At 40.1% G+C, this 18500-nt stretch overlaps 1 protein-coding gene across 5 annotated transcripts in view; it reads right to left on the bottom strand.

Moving 5' to 3' along the window:
- The window catches only part of LOC124157648 (cAMP-specific 3',5'-cyclic phosphodiesterase-like), a 970120-nt gene that overhangs the window by 690885 nt on the left and 260735 nt on the right, over positions 1-18500 (bottom strand). Inside the window, exon 1 of one of the 5 annotated variants that reach the window (XM_046532605.1) lies at positions 13352-14049. The exons of the other annotated variants lie outside the window; for them this stretch is intronic. Coding sequence (XP_046388561.1) covers positions 13352-13443 — 92 coding nt within the window. The 5' untranslated portion in view covers positions 13444-14049. Of the gene's footprint in view, positions 1-13351; positions 14050-18500 lie in introns of those variants that run through there. 5 annotated transcript variants of the gene reach the window in all.

Raw genomic sequence — 18500 nt, forward strand, 5'->3', positions numbered from 1 at the left:
CTCAATCCTGTGCTAAATTATTTCAGATGTTGCAAATACCCAATATAGTTTCCCGCCGAAAAATTATATTTTCTAGAAAAAACCAAGAATTTTCTCAGTCTGGCCAAATGCCAGCATCATAGTTTTGATAGTCCTTAATGAATCCTTATAAAGACTTGTTATGCATTGAAACACAACTGTGAAAAATCTATAAAGTGATCTTCATAAATTAAGATGTATAATCTATATTTACTATTCATCTATACACTGATAGAATACCACAGCTCTTCTTCCGGGGAACATATTTCACAACTTCGATTTAAAAATTGGTTCAAATACGCTTACTTGCAGTGAATAGTATTGTTTTACATACTCAGATAAAATATAACGGCTTCCATGACAACCGCTGGACATAAAAAATAAGAACTGAATGAAAAGCGTAATAACATCCTAACAAAGGCAAGACTGAAATCTACAGGGAGACGGGAACCTCTTCGTCATTGTGCCACAAGTGTCAAGCATAAACTGGGGAACTTTCATGGCGCGCAGCATTAGATATCTACTTTGGAATCATCGATTGATATGACGCATAAAAACTAAAAAAGGTGCTACTTCGCCGTATATTGGTAGTTATTAACAAAAATCTGTAATAAAATAAGATAGGCAGTTGATGAAAAATCATGTGTTGGGAAATTTGCCATTTACGTTGCGTACGGTACGTTTACTCATATACAAAAAGTAGGTGTCGAAATTAAAAAAAACGTTAAATCAGTTATAATTACTTCGACGTAAGCTGTCTGTGCCACTTGGAAGCCGGGCTTATGAAGTGTGAACAATTTTATAAAAAAAGTTACGGATAAGGGTCAATTTCCCATCATCTTGTTTTCTTGCATGCTATCCGTTTCAATCCAGATATAAAGGAACAGCCTCTGGCCGATAGATTTCTGAGTGATAAATAATTCATTTTGATTAACACCAAATACAATTTGCATAATACGATGATGACTCTGATTAAAGTCTCGACCACCCTCCCATAAATGAAAGAGCTAGTAAAACATATAGATGTCTGGAGAATAATATCAAGATTGCCACGGAGTAACTTCGAAAAAAAAAATCAATTCCTTTCTCCCTTCGCTACTTATCTGATGTAGTAAGCCCATCGCGGCTTATTTTAGCGTACGTTTTCGAACGGGAAATATTAGAGCATCCTAATCCGAACCCCTTTCCTTCCCTTCTACATTGCCTCATCAATTCGTTCTAACATCCCATCCGACTCCGATCCTCAGCTCGAAGCCGCCAGCCCAATCCTTGCATTTTTAATTTTTTTTTGTTAAAAAAAAGCCCTCCCTCCCCATCCCCAAGCGCTAATTTAAGACACGGGGCGGACTCTGGCGATTTCAGGGCGACCATTAAGATGGATATCCGAGGGAGGAGAGTGCCGCGTGACCTTTTCGTGTTCCGCCTCACCCCAGAGCGAATATGATTACCATCGCCCCGCCGCGCGCCCTCACAGTTTTTCCCCTCCGCTTCGCCGCTGCCGCCGCGCGCGCGTACGCGGAAAGGTAGGAAGTAAAAAAAAAGAGAAATAAAAAATACTATGTTTTATAGTTATCTGGGTCCGGAGAGTGGCACAATCAATTTTATCCACACGAATTTTGTGGGCGTTGCAGGGCGTGTTTGGACAGGTAACAGTAAAAAGGGGTCTTCGCAATCATTCAGCCCTAATCAAGCCCCATTATATTTTAACGATGAATAATCCTAGATGGTGATGAATTATGAATTTTATTTTCAACCTTTCTCTGCTGGTCCCATTAAATGTATGATTTTTGCCCAGAAATAAACTTGTAAGCGCCAGGTTGCACTGAAGAAATAGCAAGCGATAAGTAAGGAAGTATGTACACTATGGGCAATCAACTACATGTAGTTCTCTAAAATAACAATAATATATTGAAAACAACGTTATTTCATGTGTAGATTAATTATATCATTGACTTGGTAATACTATGGCAGAGAGCAGTACAGTAAGGTTCGCAGGTATAATTTCGTGGGAAATGGAGGGGAATTTCTGAGAAATAAGTACTGTGGGGTCTTCTCTGTCATATACACCAAGCCCCCTGCAGATTCATTGTACATCATCCTATCCATCCATTCATAATGACTTACAGATGTGACATTTAAATATTATTAAGGCTTTTTTGGGTACAAACATATTTTTAGTACTAGAAAATAACAGTGGCTCCAGATTTTTAATCATCGAGAGATATCATACATAAAAACTAAGAAAGAATCCACTTTGCCGTAACCGGTTATTATAAATAGAAATATATAATTAAATAAGATTGGAACGTGTTGAATAATTAATTATTGATAAATATATAATTAATTTCTATAGCTATTGACTGCTAAAAATTAATTAGAAATTAAATAACAATTTGCCGGCCTCGGTGGCGGCGGGGTAACGTTCTCGCCTGCCAAGCAAGAGGTCGCGGGTTCGAGTCCCGCCTGGGTAGATTTCCCCGATCCAGGGCATGGTCGTTTGTGTACGTTTAATTGTTACATTTGTTGAACACCCCGTTGTAAAATGGCCAATACGAGCTGTATCCGGTGGTTTGAGAATAAATAAAATAAAATAAATGAAAATTTTCAAATTTTTACGTTGCACGATTTGCTATATCTTCGGCCCTCATATTGACTGTTTTTGGGTATGGTGCTGAATAACATGTTTAAATAATATTTAGCTGCAGTAAATTATTTTCAACCCCAATTTATGGAGCACAAATATATTTTGATAAATGGCATTTCCTCGGGACTGAAGTTGGCAGAATATTTTACGTGAAAATTCCCCGCAGTAGTAGTAGAAAAGTTTTCAAATCGATGGAAAAGGTTAACATTTAAGTAAGAGAATTGAATCATATCAGAACTGCACTTATGGTGTGATGGCTAGGTAGATAATATTAAAGCAGAATAATTTCAAGTGATTCGAATTATTTTTAGCATACTCAAACATTTACAACTTACACAATTATATTGCTTCCTTTCAACATTTTCTGAAATTTATTTATGGCTATATTATTTTACACATAATTTTATACTTTGCTGTAAAATTTCTAATTAAAACGTTTCAATGCGTTGAAAATGAAGTTAAATCATAACAGATATCAGTTAACTAATAACATCAGGTAATTGACGTGAAGCACGCTAAAGCATTGATAAGATTTATATAACGGGTTAGAGGGAACGTTTGAGCAATGAACCATGCAAATAATGAAAGGTTTTTGAATTTGGTATTCCTTGTAGCGTGATTTTTGAGAACTAGGTTAGCAATTTTCATCTCCAGTCATGGATTGAGCACGAACCAGTAATAGGGTTCTAATATTAGTGGTAATGAGAGAAACGTAATGCAGTTTTTCGTTGCATTTGACCAATAAATTTCTCGATTCATGGATAAACCCATTTCTATTAGTTATCATATTTTGATGCTATGCTCGTGGTAAAATTATCCTGGAAATTTAGAAATCATGGTTCTACAATATTTATTTATAATATCTATTGCTATCCTTATTGAGACCGAAAAAACTGCCAGAACCGTAGAGACTTAATAAAAAAAAACATACGCGATGAAAGGATAATGAAACTCTGCTACGTTTTACAACCTCTTCAATCGCTTCGTACAATTTTAAAGAAGTACTATTTATTTATTCATCGAATTCTCTTTTCGCACAGAAACGGTAAAAAATTATTCTTGCATATGAGTCACGGCTTTCGGGCATTCCTCCGCGTTGTGTTCACTTTTGACCTGAAGACGCCTGCTGAATAGCGAGGGATAAACGCCGCGGAAACCTTATATCCAACAATAACTCTTGTCTTAAGTTCTCTTTTAGGTCACACAACACTGATGCTTCGACATATATAACTACTTGTCATCACGCTATTCACAATACATTTGACATCTTAAATAAAATCTATGCATTTTTGTCGTATGAAATCTCGAAAGCACGGTAAATAACCCATTTAAAATCCCTCTGAATTATTAATTTAACGAAGAATATCTTTATAAATTGCTACATGATCTTTTCATTCTTTACTTTTGAACGAATTTACTCCTAATTTAGATTTTACTCCATCGTTTTCACCGAAAATATATAAAAATAGCACATTTATGCCATGTATTAGCCGTTAAAGAAATGGATCACCAAGCATGTTCCTACATCTCTCTCCTGACCCTCAACGATCTCAACTGTGCTTATAACTAAGACCGGCTCCCTTGAGAAAGGTTACATCTACCTTTATGTTGCTATGAATAAAAAAAAAAACAAAATTTTCGTCAAAATGCTTATTTAAATTTAAAAGATAAGAGATGTTTTCTTTAACGGAACTGATGATGATAAACAAGGCGAATGTGCCGTAAATTGCCAAAACCTTTTCCCGGCCGTTTCAAAATAAAAAGGAGTAAAAGTGATTGATTACAACGCTAATAGGTAAAAAAAAGTTTTGACGCTAATAAATAGTAATACTAAATATAATTAAACTGCTTACACTATAAATTAATAATAATCAACGCTTTTGCATAAGCATATTGATTCGTAAACAATTGAATAGCGATCGAAAAATTAAAAATTTTATTTTTATTCCTTTTCAGACCAATTCCTTTTCATTCTAATTCCTAAATCAATAACCTTTTTCTTCTTACATCTAATTCAATTGTTCCGATATCCTATCCACGGTATATCGAATTTTGATCAAATTATATTGCTATTGTTATTATTTCAAGCAGTGGCGTAGCGAGGGGGGATCCATAGGGGTCCGGAGCCACCCCCAGAAATATAAAAACACAATTACTTTGCTTTATAAAAGAAAACAAAATATTGAAAAATAATGAATTTACAAAAGATTTTTTTAATTATGTTTTTTCGATTATAAATATTGTTAAAATCAGTCAAAAGCCCTTTAAGCCTTAGACTTAGTAACCTGTTTTTCCAAAAGGCTCCCCTCTGATTTTCGATACCCCCCGAACGAAATACCTGGCTACGCCACTGATTTCAAGGATATTGCGGTCTTGTAAAAACTACAGTGAACTAAACAGGACTGGTTGTCCAACGCACATTCACTTACAAAATTTATATAAAAAACTGCATGTAATTATTACAATAATTTGATTGAGTATTACATAGATTTAATAGTTTTTCAGTGAAGTGATTCACCCGCCAAATTAATTATGGACGATATAAAGTAATGCTTTTTTAAGTGTGCACACATGCTCTAACGGAAAAGGCTGCGAAAAGAGGTCTTCGTTTTAAATACTTACGGTATATATATATACCTACTATGCCTTCTTCTTTCCCTGGTGACCACTTAATGAAACCCGCATCCTCAATAAAACAAAGAAATTTCATGACCTTTCAATTATAGCTTTCGCTGAATATGTTCACGCTATTGAACATTTTGATATCTTGGAGGAAATAGCTGATAATCCATTACCATCCCCTTCACTGATTTCAGATGTAAGGTATCAATGAGTATCTCATTTCAAATTGACATATATTTTACTAGTAATTAACCTTAAACCGAAGATCGTGGTCATCAATACTGAAATGCAAATTTCGACTAGAATCATACTTTTTTTCACATAATTAAGTTACAACGAGTATAAGGACAGACAATTCTATGTCTAAGGACACTCCTAAGTCTCAAAAGTTTCAGTCAAGCAAAATATATGTATACACGAATTTTGAATTTCAGATGTTTTAGCGGCGCTCAGGCTCGCAATAGGGTATTTTCCGGATTCTTTACGCGTTGTCATTTTGATGGCGACGTTTTACCTAAGGTGCTGCATGCGTCCTCAGGCCAGGCAGAAGTGAGGGAAATGGCCTTCTTTTCTTGAAGAAAATGAATGGCAATCAACTACCATCATATTCATTGATTTCAGACGAAAGTTATCAATGTGTTTATCATTTCAAATTGACATATCCGCGTTGTCATTTTGATGGCGACGTTTCACCCACTCTGCGGTAGGCATCCTCAGGCCAGGCTGAAGTGAGGGAAGTGGCCTTCTTTTCTTGAATAAAATGAATGGCAATGAACTACCATCATATTCATTGATTTCAGACGAAATTTATCAATGTGTTTATGGATTAACTTCGGCGTAAATTCGGCGAAAAATTCGGCGTAAGGTTTATGATGAGTTAATCCAAACTCATCATAAACCTTACGCCGAAAAATCGTGGTCACCAATACTTAGCGTTGAAAATTTCGATATTTCGAGAAAGAAAGCTTGACTTCAGCCTGGCCTGAGGATGCCTGCCGCAGAGTGGGTAAAACGTCGCCATCAAAATGACAACGCGGATGGTACGTGGAAATCTACCACACTGCGATGGATTTTGAGTGTAAAATAGGACGGCACCGCCAAGAATGAATTGATTTCTGTGTCATCAACCCTCTTGAAACTGTTGTCCGAGATCTTTTGCTTCAAACCGGCCATTCTAGGGCATTTCTTCACTCTTTCCACATTTTATCACCCATCTGTCACTAGAACGGGCAAGGGAAAAATGTGCAAGTCACCTAGGGTTGACGGTCGCCATTAATAAAGGGCGATAAAAAACCAAGAGTAGAAGCCACTGTGAAGAAGGATAAGAGAGAGGGGTGGCAGCAATAAAAGACGAGGTGAGGCGATAGTTCTAAAGGAAGCCGCCGGCTGAAGCGGCGCTCGGACCGCCCGTGGGCTGCTCGCCGAAAACAAAAAGCGCTCGGCACGCGGCTTGACCTTTCGGCGGGAGAGGGAGAGAGAATCTTTTACGACAAAACTCTCCTCAACTCCACCCACGGCTAGTGTTTCCTTACTTCCGCGGATTGTGTCTCGTATAACCATCCCCATATTACTAGCCACATTCCCCAAGGAATAGTAATGGCTAATGATAGAATGGATATTTAATTATTCCAGCAGTATGGCCAAGAATTTGACTCAGGAACGGGAAGAGATGAGTGGAGGAGGTCAAAAAGATTAATATACATTTTTAAAGACAAGTTAAGAATATTAATATGAGAGATTGGAGGGTTTTAAGTTAATCCATCCTTAATCTAACCTCCCGTTATGATAGCCACTTTCTAGGTACCTACAGGGGATTTAAAAGAAAATAAAATACTGGTTCCCGGTTGCCTCCATAGCTGTTTCCCAATTGATTGTGATAAGAGCTCTATCGGAGAAAGATATAATTATTCAGCGAAACATATTTAGAACATGGACATAATTAGAGAGACATATTATAAGGCAAAACTATTTTCGTGTACTTTCAAGGCTTACGTCAGGACTAATGTTATGGTAGGTTTACATAGAGCAAGTTCCTCCTCCTCCAAAATTGGAATTCCCTTAAATTCACAGAAGAACCCACTCCATTTCATCCTATCTATAAATCACACTGTCTTTCATCTTAGCTTTCCGAGCATTGTTATGATACACCATGGCGCGCCAAAAATAATAAATGTGCCAAATCTGAATTAATTACGACTAGGTCTCTAATTTTGGCCAGCTATCGAGGAAAAATATTCCACCGTGCGAAGCTTAACCACGTGCTAATCTGTGCAGAGGAAGGAGAAACAGTGACACGCGTTCCGGAGACCTGGGGAGAGAGTGTTAGCTCGACCTGAATGCAGGATTAGTTGGTGTCGTTGCTGATGGTGGGCCATCTCCAGCAGCGATGTGGCCAAAAGAACCCATGATGGGACTTTCGCGTTCAGTTTTGGTCGACGCCAAGGTTGATATGGATTTCAACCGAAGGGAACTGACGGATAAGGAATGAAAATAGACGTACTAGAGGCATACATTTGTTATGATATGGACCGCAAACGAAAATTTATCCGTCTAGACTGGAGTTGAGAATAATTCAGTCTTAAATTTGGAATTGCCTCCAAGCATGAAACTCTTATTTGTTACGTCTTTATGTAAGTGATCTCATTGCTGGTATAATGGCAAAGCTAAAAGAGGCACCCCTAGTAAATAGCCACAATTAGGTACCTCTGAAACAGGACATAGTTTCATGTTCAAATTCAAAACTCTGCCAATGGCTGAGTGAAAAGGCCGACTTAATGATTCGAAAGATATCTTCTTGATGATTTAAATGTTAAAAAAACTTTTTAAACTTTAAATGCATTTTGACTGAAATTACCATTATTTTTACCGCAATTTTCATATGCATTCAAGTCAATTTCCTATTATCAAACCACTGAAATGTTCCTAAAATCCATTTGACCATAGCGTGGCTCAATATCGTCTTGTTATAAGTCAGTTATAAGGGATGAGTAATTTATAGAAATTCGAAATTTTAACACAGACTACAGCGATGGTAACTCCATTTAAAAATAAAGAGAATTATTTGACACACTATATTTTAAATGCATTTTGATTAAATGCCATAATTTATCTCGTAATTATCATGCGTGTACAGGCTACTTTTCTTTTACCACAGCAATAAAATATTCCTTCTATTTTACTACGACAATGAAAGGGCTTCAAAGCATTAGTGAGAAGCGAAACTAGGTAACAATATTGGAAATGCGAGGGATGATTAGGGGATATGAGAATTGAAATTGGTCATCTAATATTGAAAAAGGGATTCGGGAAAATCTACGGTAAAAATAAAGAGCAGCATACCGAAATTGGGGTAATTTGAATGTCGAAGAACCTTAATTACGGATAATGGTCTTAAAAATAGTGGCCTCTAGAAGGATGGGATCGAAGATCTTACAAGAAAAAAATGGAGTACTTTGAGAGGAATAAGTTGACAGAAAAATATGGGAAAAGCTTTTTCGATGACAATTTTATGAAATAATTTAATAAAAAATAATGATTTATCCCCAATAAACCTAATTGTTCTAAGTTCTCAAAATCAATGTCAAATTCCATTTGGCCGTATTATTATCTACAAATAGGCAACATTATGTTGACTCTGTAGTCCGTATCGCTATGTTCCGATATTTACGTGGTCCCATATATTTATAGCCTCGAGATTCTTTAAATTAATCTTCAAGGAGTAAAAATTTGGGAACAGAATGAATGGCAATATCGTTCAGCGCCATTCACTACAGCTTAGCATGGCGTAATCTGATTCGTGTCCCTCTTGCTTCCCTAAGCATCAGTTATTTAGTGTTTGCAGCATAATTACTTGTAGTGGAGCTGAAAAAGCAGAAGAGCTCGGAAAGGATGAGGGTTTCCGAATGTGGCCACAGTCACGCAGTAGAATAAGTCCTTCCGCTGACCCCATCAAAGCTGACCGCAGCACGCGTGGCGAAAGCACTCGCGTGCCCCCGATCGCCCCGTCGCATCCGAGCCCCTCCTAACGGGGACGTTCAGTGGAAATGAATAACCCTTCCCTGAGCATAAATTATCGTTCCTTTCCGCTAATTTCGGTGGGAGATTGTTCCGTTGAATTACTAAAAGAGCAGTTGGAGAGAGTGGTGGCAATTTTCAGGGCCGGCAATCGGTACAAAAGAGGCAGTTGGTTAGACGATAGAGATAATAGACGTAAGAGAATGGGGTAAAAATATCTTGAAAATGGATCATAATGTGCCTTCACTCAGGAATTCACTACTACTATATGAGTCTGGTAATGAAATTGATTAGAGAAAAAAACATGTTAGAGTCGGCGTTTATATTTAATTAAATTATCAAGTGCATAAGAAATTATCAAGTGAAAGCTCTATTTTGGAATTTTACGTAAACCCCGATATTCATTTGTGACGGATGGTGTAATTATACCAAGCGTCAAGTAAATGTTAGCAAATATTTCAGGAACTACACCAACAGAAATCAGAAATATGGCAGTAGTTACAATAAATAGGTACGCTAGAAGAAGAATTTAATAAAAATGTTGCAGAAATTATATGGAAATTCACTGTATCATTGCCATGCCAAACGTTAAGTAGAATATAAAATTTAAAAACACCATTTTGTAATTAAATGGTTAACTGTTAACACTCGCGTTGAACGAATATATTCAATAGATTTAATTACCTTTTTATAAACAAAGCCATAATCGGGTCATAAAATTTTATGCTTAATTTGAGCCTTAAAAAAATAGCAAAATTCATATTAAATTTTACTCTAAATCGTACAGAGAGCCACCGCAATTAAAAAGATTCAAGTTGAGACGTTATAATTTGTGATGTACTACTCAGTCAAAATTATCGTCAAATACTGTGCTAGAAATTAAAAACAAAATTATTTTTATGTGAAACGCATTGGAATGGCCTTCTGAAATTAAACAAAATAACCCTGAAATAGCAGAGAGAGAGAGAATATTTTTTCAAGGCCTCCATGGAACTCTCTAAATGACCTTTGCATATTCGTGACTGACAAAGCCATGATGAATATTCATCCGCATGCGTGCATTCGCCACAAGTATTGCGAGAACAAGCGTCACGAGAGCGATGGAAAAACCCTTTTTCATCTTGAATTGTTGCATCAGCTACCTGAGACGCCATTGAGTTGATACATTGATATATATAAAATATATAAATAGCTCTTTCAACATTATAAGATGTTCAGAATGGTAATTTTGACGGGTGGTATGAATGATGATGAAACTTAAGGCTTGTAAAATTTCTTTAGAATTCTAGATCAACAGCTATAAAAGTAATACATGCAACTAAGCCTTGGATTTGAAAAAAACTATGGCAATGTCTGTCCTCATATTTTCTTAAGAATTCATTTTTAAATATTGGAGAGAAAAGATGATACGCAGGTAATTTAGGTCTCACAGATTTGACAATCGAGAATTCATTAACAATATCTAAGTTTTCGAACAAAAAAATTAAAATGCTTTTACGGTATTACGACACTTAAACATACATATCAAGTACCATAATTGGCAAATTTTCTCCCGTGTTACCTTAAGCAAACAAATCATAAGAGAACTAAGCAAAATGCTCGAATGCCGCTCAGCTAATCACTGATGTGCCCCGTGGTTCACTGGATATGTAAAAAAAGCCCTGTATTTGACGTGAAGCGGTGATAGCCAAAATAAGTGAGGAATTCAAATTGGAGATAAGAGTACAATCAAGATGGTAGATGAATGGAAGCCGAAAAACGTTTGAGACTATTCCTCAACCAATCTGACAAGAATGTCTTTATTCAGCCCGAGACTAGGTCGTTAAGTCTTTTAAAACTTGACTGTGACAAGCATAGACACGTACGAGATAAAAAAATAAAGGGTGCAATTATACAGTCCATCATTCACATGGCAGGCGTGATATCAATGAAGGTAAATCATCATATCATCATATTTTATGATGCTACTCGAACTCAACTGCCATCAACACTAGAATCTCGGGTACTACATCATAACATAAGCAAGGAAATCTCCTATAGTCACTCAACAGTCAAATATAACTCTGTTAATTTATTATATCTATGCCAGCTCAAAAATTTGCCCTCATTAATGTGATAGTTCAGTGAATGACTAAGATTATGGTCAGAACAAAATTATTTATTAAGGAAATTTAGCATAACTGAACTTTCATAAGGAAACCTTCTTTTTCACCGTTATGTATAATAAAATAAGAATACATACTCTTCAGTTATTACAATCAAAAGTGGAAGGCAAATTATCAAGTCTGATAGAATTCATCCGTTGGCGACTCTTAATTGGTATAAAAAAGTCACCCACAGAGAACGCTAAGGCTTGGTTTGATTGCTAAAGCTTATCTCCTTGATGAAACTGCTGAAGAATCATCTATTCTGTAACACTATTAATGCGTAAATATTGCATAAAATACGTAAATATTCCTTAAAATTCTTGTCTTGTATATCCTTTGATTAAAAAACAATCTATTACAATATTATTGCCTATTCCATTACCGTAGTGGAATGCTTGAAGCAGTGTTGTTAATTTTATGTATGTGAAAAAAAAATTTAATAATTCTTAAGGATACTGGCCGAAAAAATATCTCTGAAAATTTATAAAAAATTTCAATCATAGAATCTACCACAACGTACTTATATTTAAATTTACAAATAGGAGTTTTCCTTTTTTGACAAACTACTATAATCTAAATTCAATTATATATCTCAATAGACACAAGTAATAAATAGCAATATTGCTTATCGCCCGATGACAATCGCTCAACTTCAGCTCTCATCTGTGGTATAAAAAGATGTATGGTATCTTTTATTCGCAGTTTTATTGCACGCTATCGTCGATAACTAAAGATTTTGAAGTGCAAAGCATAAAGCATATAAAATCGTGCAGAGTCCTTTTATTTTCTATCCAATGATACATAATTTAATAATCTTGTTCCACCTTAGAAAAATTACGCCACTTCCTTCTGCGGTATTAAGTACACTTCCACATACTTCAAACTCCACACTCCAATTGTTTTCTGACACAAATGTCCCACTTTTCCATGAACGGGTGAGGCCACGTGGTCCCATGCCGTGTCTATCTAAAACGGAAGCACTGCTGGCGCCACCGGAAGTGGAGTGCGTTTCTTTGAGAAACGAGGTCACACACGAACGCGCTTGCACGCCAAACAATTGATAAGATCACTCACTCGTGGACTTACAAAACCTAAGTAGCTTTGTACTAGCGTACATTACAATGCAGTCGTGCTTAGTACACCAAAAACGTTTTGATTAAACATTGCATTCACAGCACCTGCGTTGGAAACACCAGACTATGAACATGAATCAAAGCCGTTTTTCTCATGCACTGTCACATTTAAGCGAGAAGCACGACACTGTTTAGCCATACGTTGGAGGGAGAGTGAGTTATTACCTCCAATTAGTCCATTTCTAGAGTTAAGGGGCGAAAGTTGAATTGGCTCCTAAGAAATCACTACAGAAACACACTGGCGACATAGATAAAAGGTGACGAAAACACAGAAGGAGATAGAGAGAGCGAGACAGTGGGTAGAGATATGCAGAAGGAGAATGGGAAAAATACTGAGGGAGACATTGGGACTTGAGCATGCACTGCGTTGAAATGGTCATTGGTTCCTCTAGTCTCCAGTACATTTCTTCAAAAATAATCGATGCATTAATACTGGGAAAGGAGAGGATTATCTACAGACGTGATATAGAGTAAAAGTGAAGATGCAGGAGGATGCAGGTGGAAATAGTCTATACACATTGGAACGGTGTACCTATAGACATTCTAAGATGTGCGAGAAAGTGGAAAACTAGTTTAAAAGTGTAAAATTAAAAATAATAAAGAGTGGCTCCGCTATGGGAGTGCCAGTATCAGGAGGGGAAAATACCCTAAACTATACAATAGTAGAATCTATTCAAAGGATATATAGGTAATTGAAATAAACGAGGGTGTACATAGCATGGCAGAACATAGAAAGATAGATAAGATAGCCTGGAGGTGAATGTTTGATGTACCGAGGCGAGGGGAAGACCCGGAGTCCTGGGCCACAGGGACAGCATCCGTTGCTGCCCTTCCTCTTGCGTCGCGCGCACCAATCCTGCCCCATCTCCTCGCCACGAGGACCCCGACGCCCCCCGTCTCCTCCTCCGCCTCTCCACGGCGCGACTCACGGCAGCAAGGACACGCGGTCCAGCAGCACGACCCACAAGTGACCGCCGAGGTCCGGCCCAAACGTCTACGACGACCGTCCACTTGCCCGCGGGTGGGCGTCCCCGCTTCTGGTCCTCCACGCCTACGCACACTTATCAACGCCAATATTGGACGACCACATTCTTTGTGGGAATTGGGAGGTATATAAAGAGCTGTCAAAATGACTGTAGCTTACCACTGATTTAATGCTATATTTTCCTACAGTTCTTGGTGGGTAAATGTCCATGACCACGCGGGTGGAACTTAACATAACATCCTTGAGTCCATAGCACTCCTGAACGGTTGGTATAATCCTACCACCGCGTCAATTTCCTAATAAAATCTCTCCCCCAACTGGTCCGCTCTCTCTTTCCGTCTTTATTTCCGTTCTATTTTCCAGGAAAAGATAAAGGTTTATGGTAAAAGGTGTGGAAGCTAATTTAACTTCTTTATTAAGTCACCAACACTTAAGAATAACGAGCATGATCCATCAACGACGCTTGATTTTTAAAATACCTAAAACCTCAATATTATTATCTCTTTCTGCCTCTATGTACAGGTATCTCCCCCAAAACATTCCCCTCCCTCACTCCTCCCTCGTGAGGCCTCCGTCTTCACGCAGCGTGGGGGGCGCTCCAGCGGCGGAGCGCGCGGTAGACCCGTGCGGAAGGGCGACCACGACGGCGGGTAGCAGCGGCAGCAAGAGAAGCAGCAGGAAGGACCGGGCCGCGTCCTCGGCGCCCTCCTTTGCTGCGTCCGCCTCCGCAACGCCGGCAGGGAGGGCTGCCACCACCGGCGGGGAGGTCTCGGCGGGGGCCGCTCGGCCACCGCGGGCCGTCCCCATCATCACTCGGCGGCGGGCGCGACGCCTTCGACGTGGGGACCTGCACGCGCCACCACCGCGAAAGTTTTCAGGGAGAGGATCCGCGTTCGCAAACGCACGTGCACAGTCGGACACCCACACGCACACCACGCGATCCAACAGGGACACCCTGCTCGGTCTCTCCTCCCGGACTAATCCTCTCGGCTCGCGCCTTTCCCGCCGCACACAAAACACGCTCGCTCGCTCCCCTTCCTCTCTCTCTCTATCCCTCTTTTACTCTCTCCCAGGCTTGCTTGCTCACTCAGTCGCTTTGCTCACTCACTACTATCTCTCCCTCTCGCCACCCTCCTCTTTCCTCGCACCCCACCCCACCTCTCCCAGCCCCCTTAACAGCAGCCCCACACACACCCCCCCTCCTCTCACTGCCCCCGACAAGTCTTCTCCCTCCGCCCCCGCGCGCACCCCGCAAGATCGATACGACTTTCTGAAAATGCCTTGCCTCTCTCTCTCGTCGAATCCTCACTTGCCGCCTCCCCTCTTCCTCTCTTCCCTCCCTCGATCCTTTATCTCCTCCTCCTCCACTTCCACCCATCCGAGTCCTTCTTCCTCATCCAAGAGTCCACACTCCGTCCCTTGTTATATCTCACTTTCGGGGACCGCTCTCCCGTTCTGACGTCGCCGTCGAAGCCCGCCCGCCAACCGACCCTGCTGCCTCAGCAACCTGCTCCTCTCGATCTGCTCGAATCGCCGTCTGCACGACCTCCTCCATGCCTTCAATCCCTCACTCTTCCCCTCTCTACATTTCCACTCTCCAAATTTATCATTCCCACTATTCTAATCCCCCTTTTACATAAAGTCCTAATCCTCTTCTAGTACAACCAGCACTATCAATTCTACAATCCATTAACTCGAATTCCTCTCTCTTCAAATCAGCATCGTTCAGTCACTTCTAAACCCCTGAATTCCTCGCTATCACAAAACCTCTTCCCCTCATCTTAAATGCCACTCTGTTCACATAGTATATTCAAAAGTCCGGCCTGAAACCTTTAGCTAATTCAACGTTTTTCACTCTGAACCTAATTTACTACCTCCGCCAAAATTCCTCCAATTCCTCACCTGTTTAATTAATTAGCTCGTCCAACGGTATTTCCGTTATTTCTTATTGCAAAAATACCACCCACCTACCAGCATTTTAATATACCTTAACATTACTGTCTTTTTTTTCATTCCCATTTATATAAAATTCTCCTGACCCCTGTTCCCCTAAGTTAGGTGTTTCGGATACCTTGCTCCATTTCGACGCAGTCAACTTTTCCGTCTCCATAATTAATATTCCAGATTTCAACGCCCCCAACTTCTTTCCTGCGATCTGCCATGTGAACTCACCGCCAAATCTCCTTATCCTCACTTGTTTCAGCTTATCAGCTCAATTAGGATTTATTAGAACTTCTTATCAGCGCAACCTATACTGACCCTTGTTCCTCCCAGCAACCATATCTCATTTATATCCCTCCATTCATTTGAAATCTGAACTTCCTCAATTTCTCCCCTTCCTCTACCGTATCATCTGTTTCCATCTTAGAGTCTCATCCTTATGAGTTAAAGACATTTCCTAAAAACGTATTCGACCTACCATTTTATCTAATTTACATCAACGCCCTTTGCCTACACTTTTCCGCGAGCTAGTTTCCCTATATTGTCCCTCTTCTTCTTCACCTGTTTCTTTATCTCTCATGCGGAACAAATAGTCCGCCTTCTTATTTTCGTTAAATACAGAAATAAGGGCACCTGTCATTTTAAAAATTTTCTAACCTTCACAAAGTGTCTTCACCATGTAGCTGAACGTCAAAAAAAGCAGGATGTTCGGGGTCCACAGAATTTGGAGAACGTGTAAATGTTGTTGTATGCAAGGAAGACGGATTAGTAAGGTAGAAGATGGGATGATAAGGGTCTACAGAGGAGAAAATCAGCCGTGCAGACCCTTCCCCTCTTTAGCGGGAGGAGTGGGAGTTGTCTTATTTTGTCCAGGAGGAAGAGATGAATGTGTGAGTGTATGTTTGTGAAAGGCCAGAGGGGAAGGTTGCTGTGGGAGGAGGGTCGAAGGGTGCTATCGCCAATGGAAGAGGTGAGGGCAACCCATACGAATAAACCATGTCTCCCAAAGAGGGGAAGGGAGAAAGAGCGCCGGGAGGTTAATGGGAGTCAAAGCACGCTAACACGTGATCTTGATCGGAATTCAAGAGAGGAAAGCGAGTCATGGGGCCATTCGTGTCATCAAGCACATGGGGAGCGTTTCGCGGTATGACTGGCCAATTCTGATAACTCGGGGAGTAAAGATGAGCTGAGCAGACACAGGACAGCAGAAACCACAAGCTATCTTTGCTGGTATGGCATTTGGGGGAGGCGAGCAACAGCCAAGACCATTTACGCCAAGAAGGAGAGGTAGGAAAGAATAGCAGAATAGAGGTAGAAACATAGCGTCGGCCTGCTCTGAACAAAAGGTGACAAGGGGACCACGGCTTAACGTCCCATATGACGGAACTGAGACTACACTTGAAGTACCCTCCACAAGGCACTCAAGAAAGAATCAGGCAGCCTCTGAAAAATCTGTGCAACAGCCGGGATTTGAACCCAGACCGACTGCTAGGGAGTCCAGAACTCTAACCACCACACCGACCCGATACCTGGCTTTCTTTGAAATTTGATGAGTTGCGAGGATTTTAATCACTTCCTAGTAACAGATTGATATCATTGGAATTCTCCCAAAATTTAACAGCATCGAGATGATACTTTCATTGAATTGTACCTTCACGACAAATTATTTAAATCAAGGCCTCACTCTGTGTTTAAATAAAAGTCAAATCAATTCAAGTCACATTTTTGAATCCCTCAGTTATTCCAAGTCATCGCAGTAAGCCATACCCACATGTCACGTGATTTTCCCGCTTTGTATCCGCCTGTTCCATCCCTCCGCTTCGGCCCGGACGCAACCCATGCCTCCAGCACTGTGCATCATCATCGTCATCATCCACTCCACGCGTTCGAAGGGCTCCCGGATTTTGCCGCGCGCGCCAAGCACCTCCCCCTGCGCCTTCCTTCCCCTCTCGCGGCACCCTCGTCGTGCAGGGCGCGAGACGAGGTTCACCCCACCGCGGCCCGGGAGGGGTGGCGCCCCGGAGCGCCAAGCGGATGGGACATTTCCCCGGGACACACGCCAACTCCATCGCTCCACGAGAGAACTGTTCGGGAGCGTTGCCGCGTCACGGGTGCCATTCCCGACTCCTGTGGTAAAGCCGGGATCACACGATACCTGACGTTGTGGAATCAGAATGTAGTTACGAGTGTGTTGCGTAGAGAATTTCGTTCCGCAGGGTGTGCAAAGAAAATATTCTTGCCAAGTTGTCAGCTGATCGGGGAATGAAAACTCTTCAATTGCTTTTCATTGGGATTTATAACATCATGGAGAAGCAACAGTAGTGAAAAATTACCCTATGGCCAGGTAATTCTGAAATAAAAGAGAGAGGATATAACGCCAGGATTTGCTCTAGCTTTACAACTAATTTTTAGGATTTAAAATTTGCTCAAGTCGTAAGGATAGCGTTGAAAGTCAAGGAGGAAATGCGTATGAAGAACTATGAACCGTCGATCCACCTCGAGGTCATGAAAAGCACCCTTCGTATATAGCTCACATCTGCTTGGAATAGGGTAGGAAAGAGAGAGGAGAAACTGACGTGAGGTGTCTTCCCTTACTCCAAAAGAATCATGCCTGTTTTTGAAGTCTGTATTATCGCGCGATAGTCAGTTACTCTTAGGCCTATTACAGTCTAAAACGTGGAAACGAGGCATTCTTTAATGGTAAATAAAGGCTAGTAAATAGTCTAAGATTAATGAAGGATAACCAATTATGACACAAAATTGGTCAAAAGCCACGTATAAGATTTATTGTACGAACGAGTAAGTACCCACAGGAAAATATATAAGTTAACAAGGAAGGACAGTGTGATGGAATAGTTGGATGGAGAGCTAAGTAAATGTATTCCCTGGATTGCTGAGCAATGGTGATGTTGATCGGCGAAATGGAGCCTTACTTGCTTGAGGGGTATATATCTGAAGTTATTTTACAAACAAGGTCCCCAATAGTTTGGTGGTAC

The sequence above is a fragment of the Ischnura elegans genome, chromosome 1 (assembly GCF_921293095.1).
Source record: "Ischnura elegans chromosome 1, ioIscEleg1.1, whole genome shotgun sequence".
In the NCBI taxonomy this organism is placed as follows: Eukaryota; Metazoa; Arthropoda; class Insecta; order Odonata; family Coenagrionidae; genus Ischnura; species Ischnura elegans.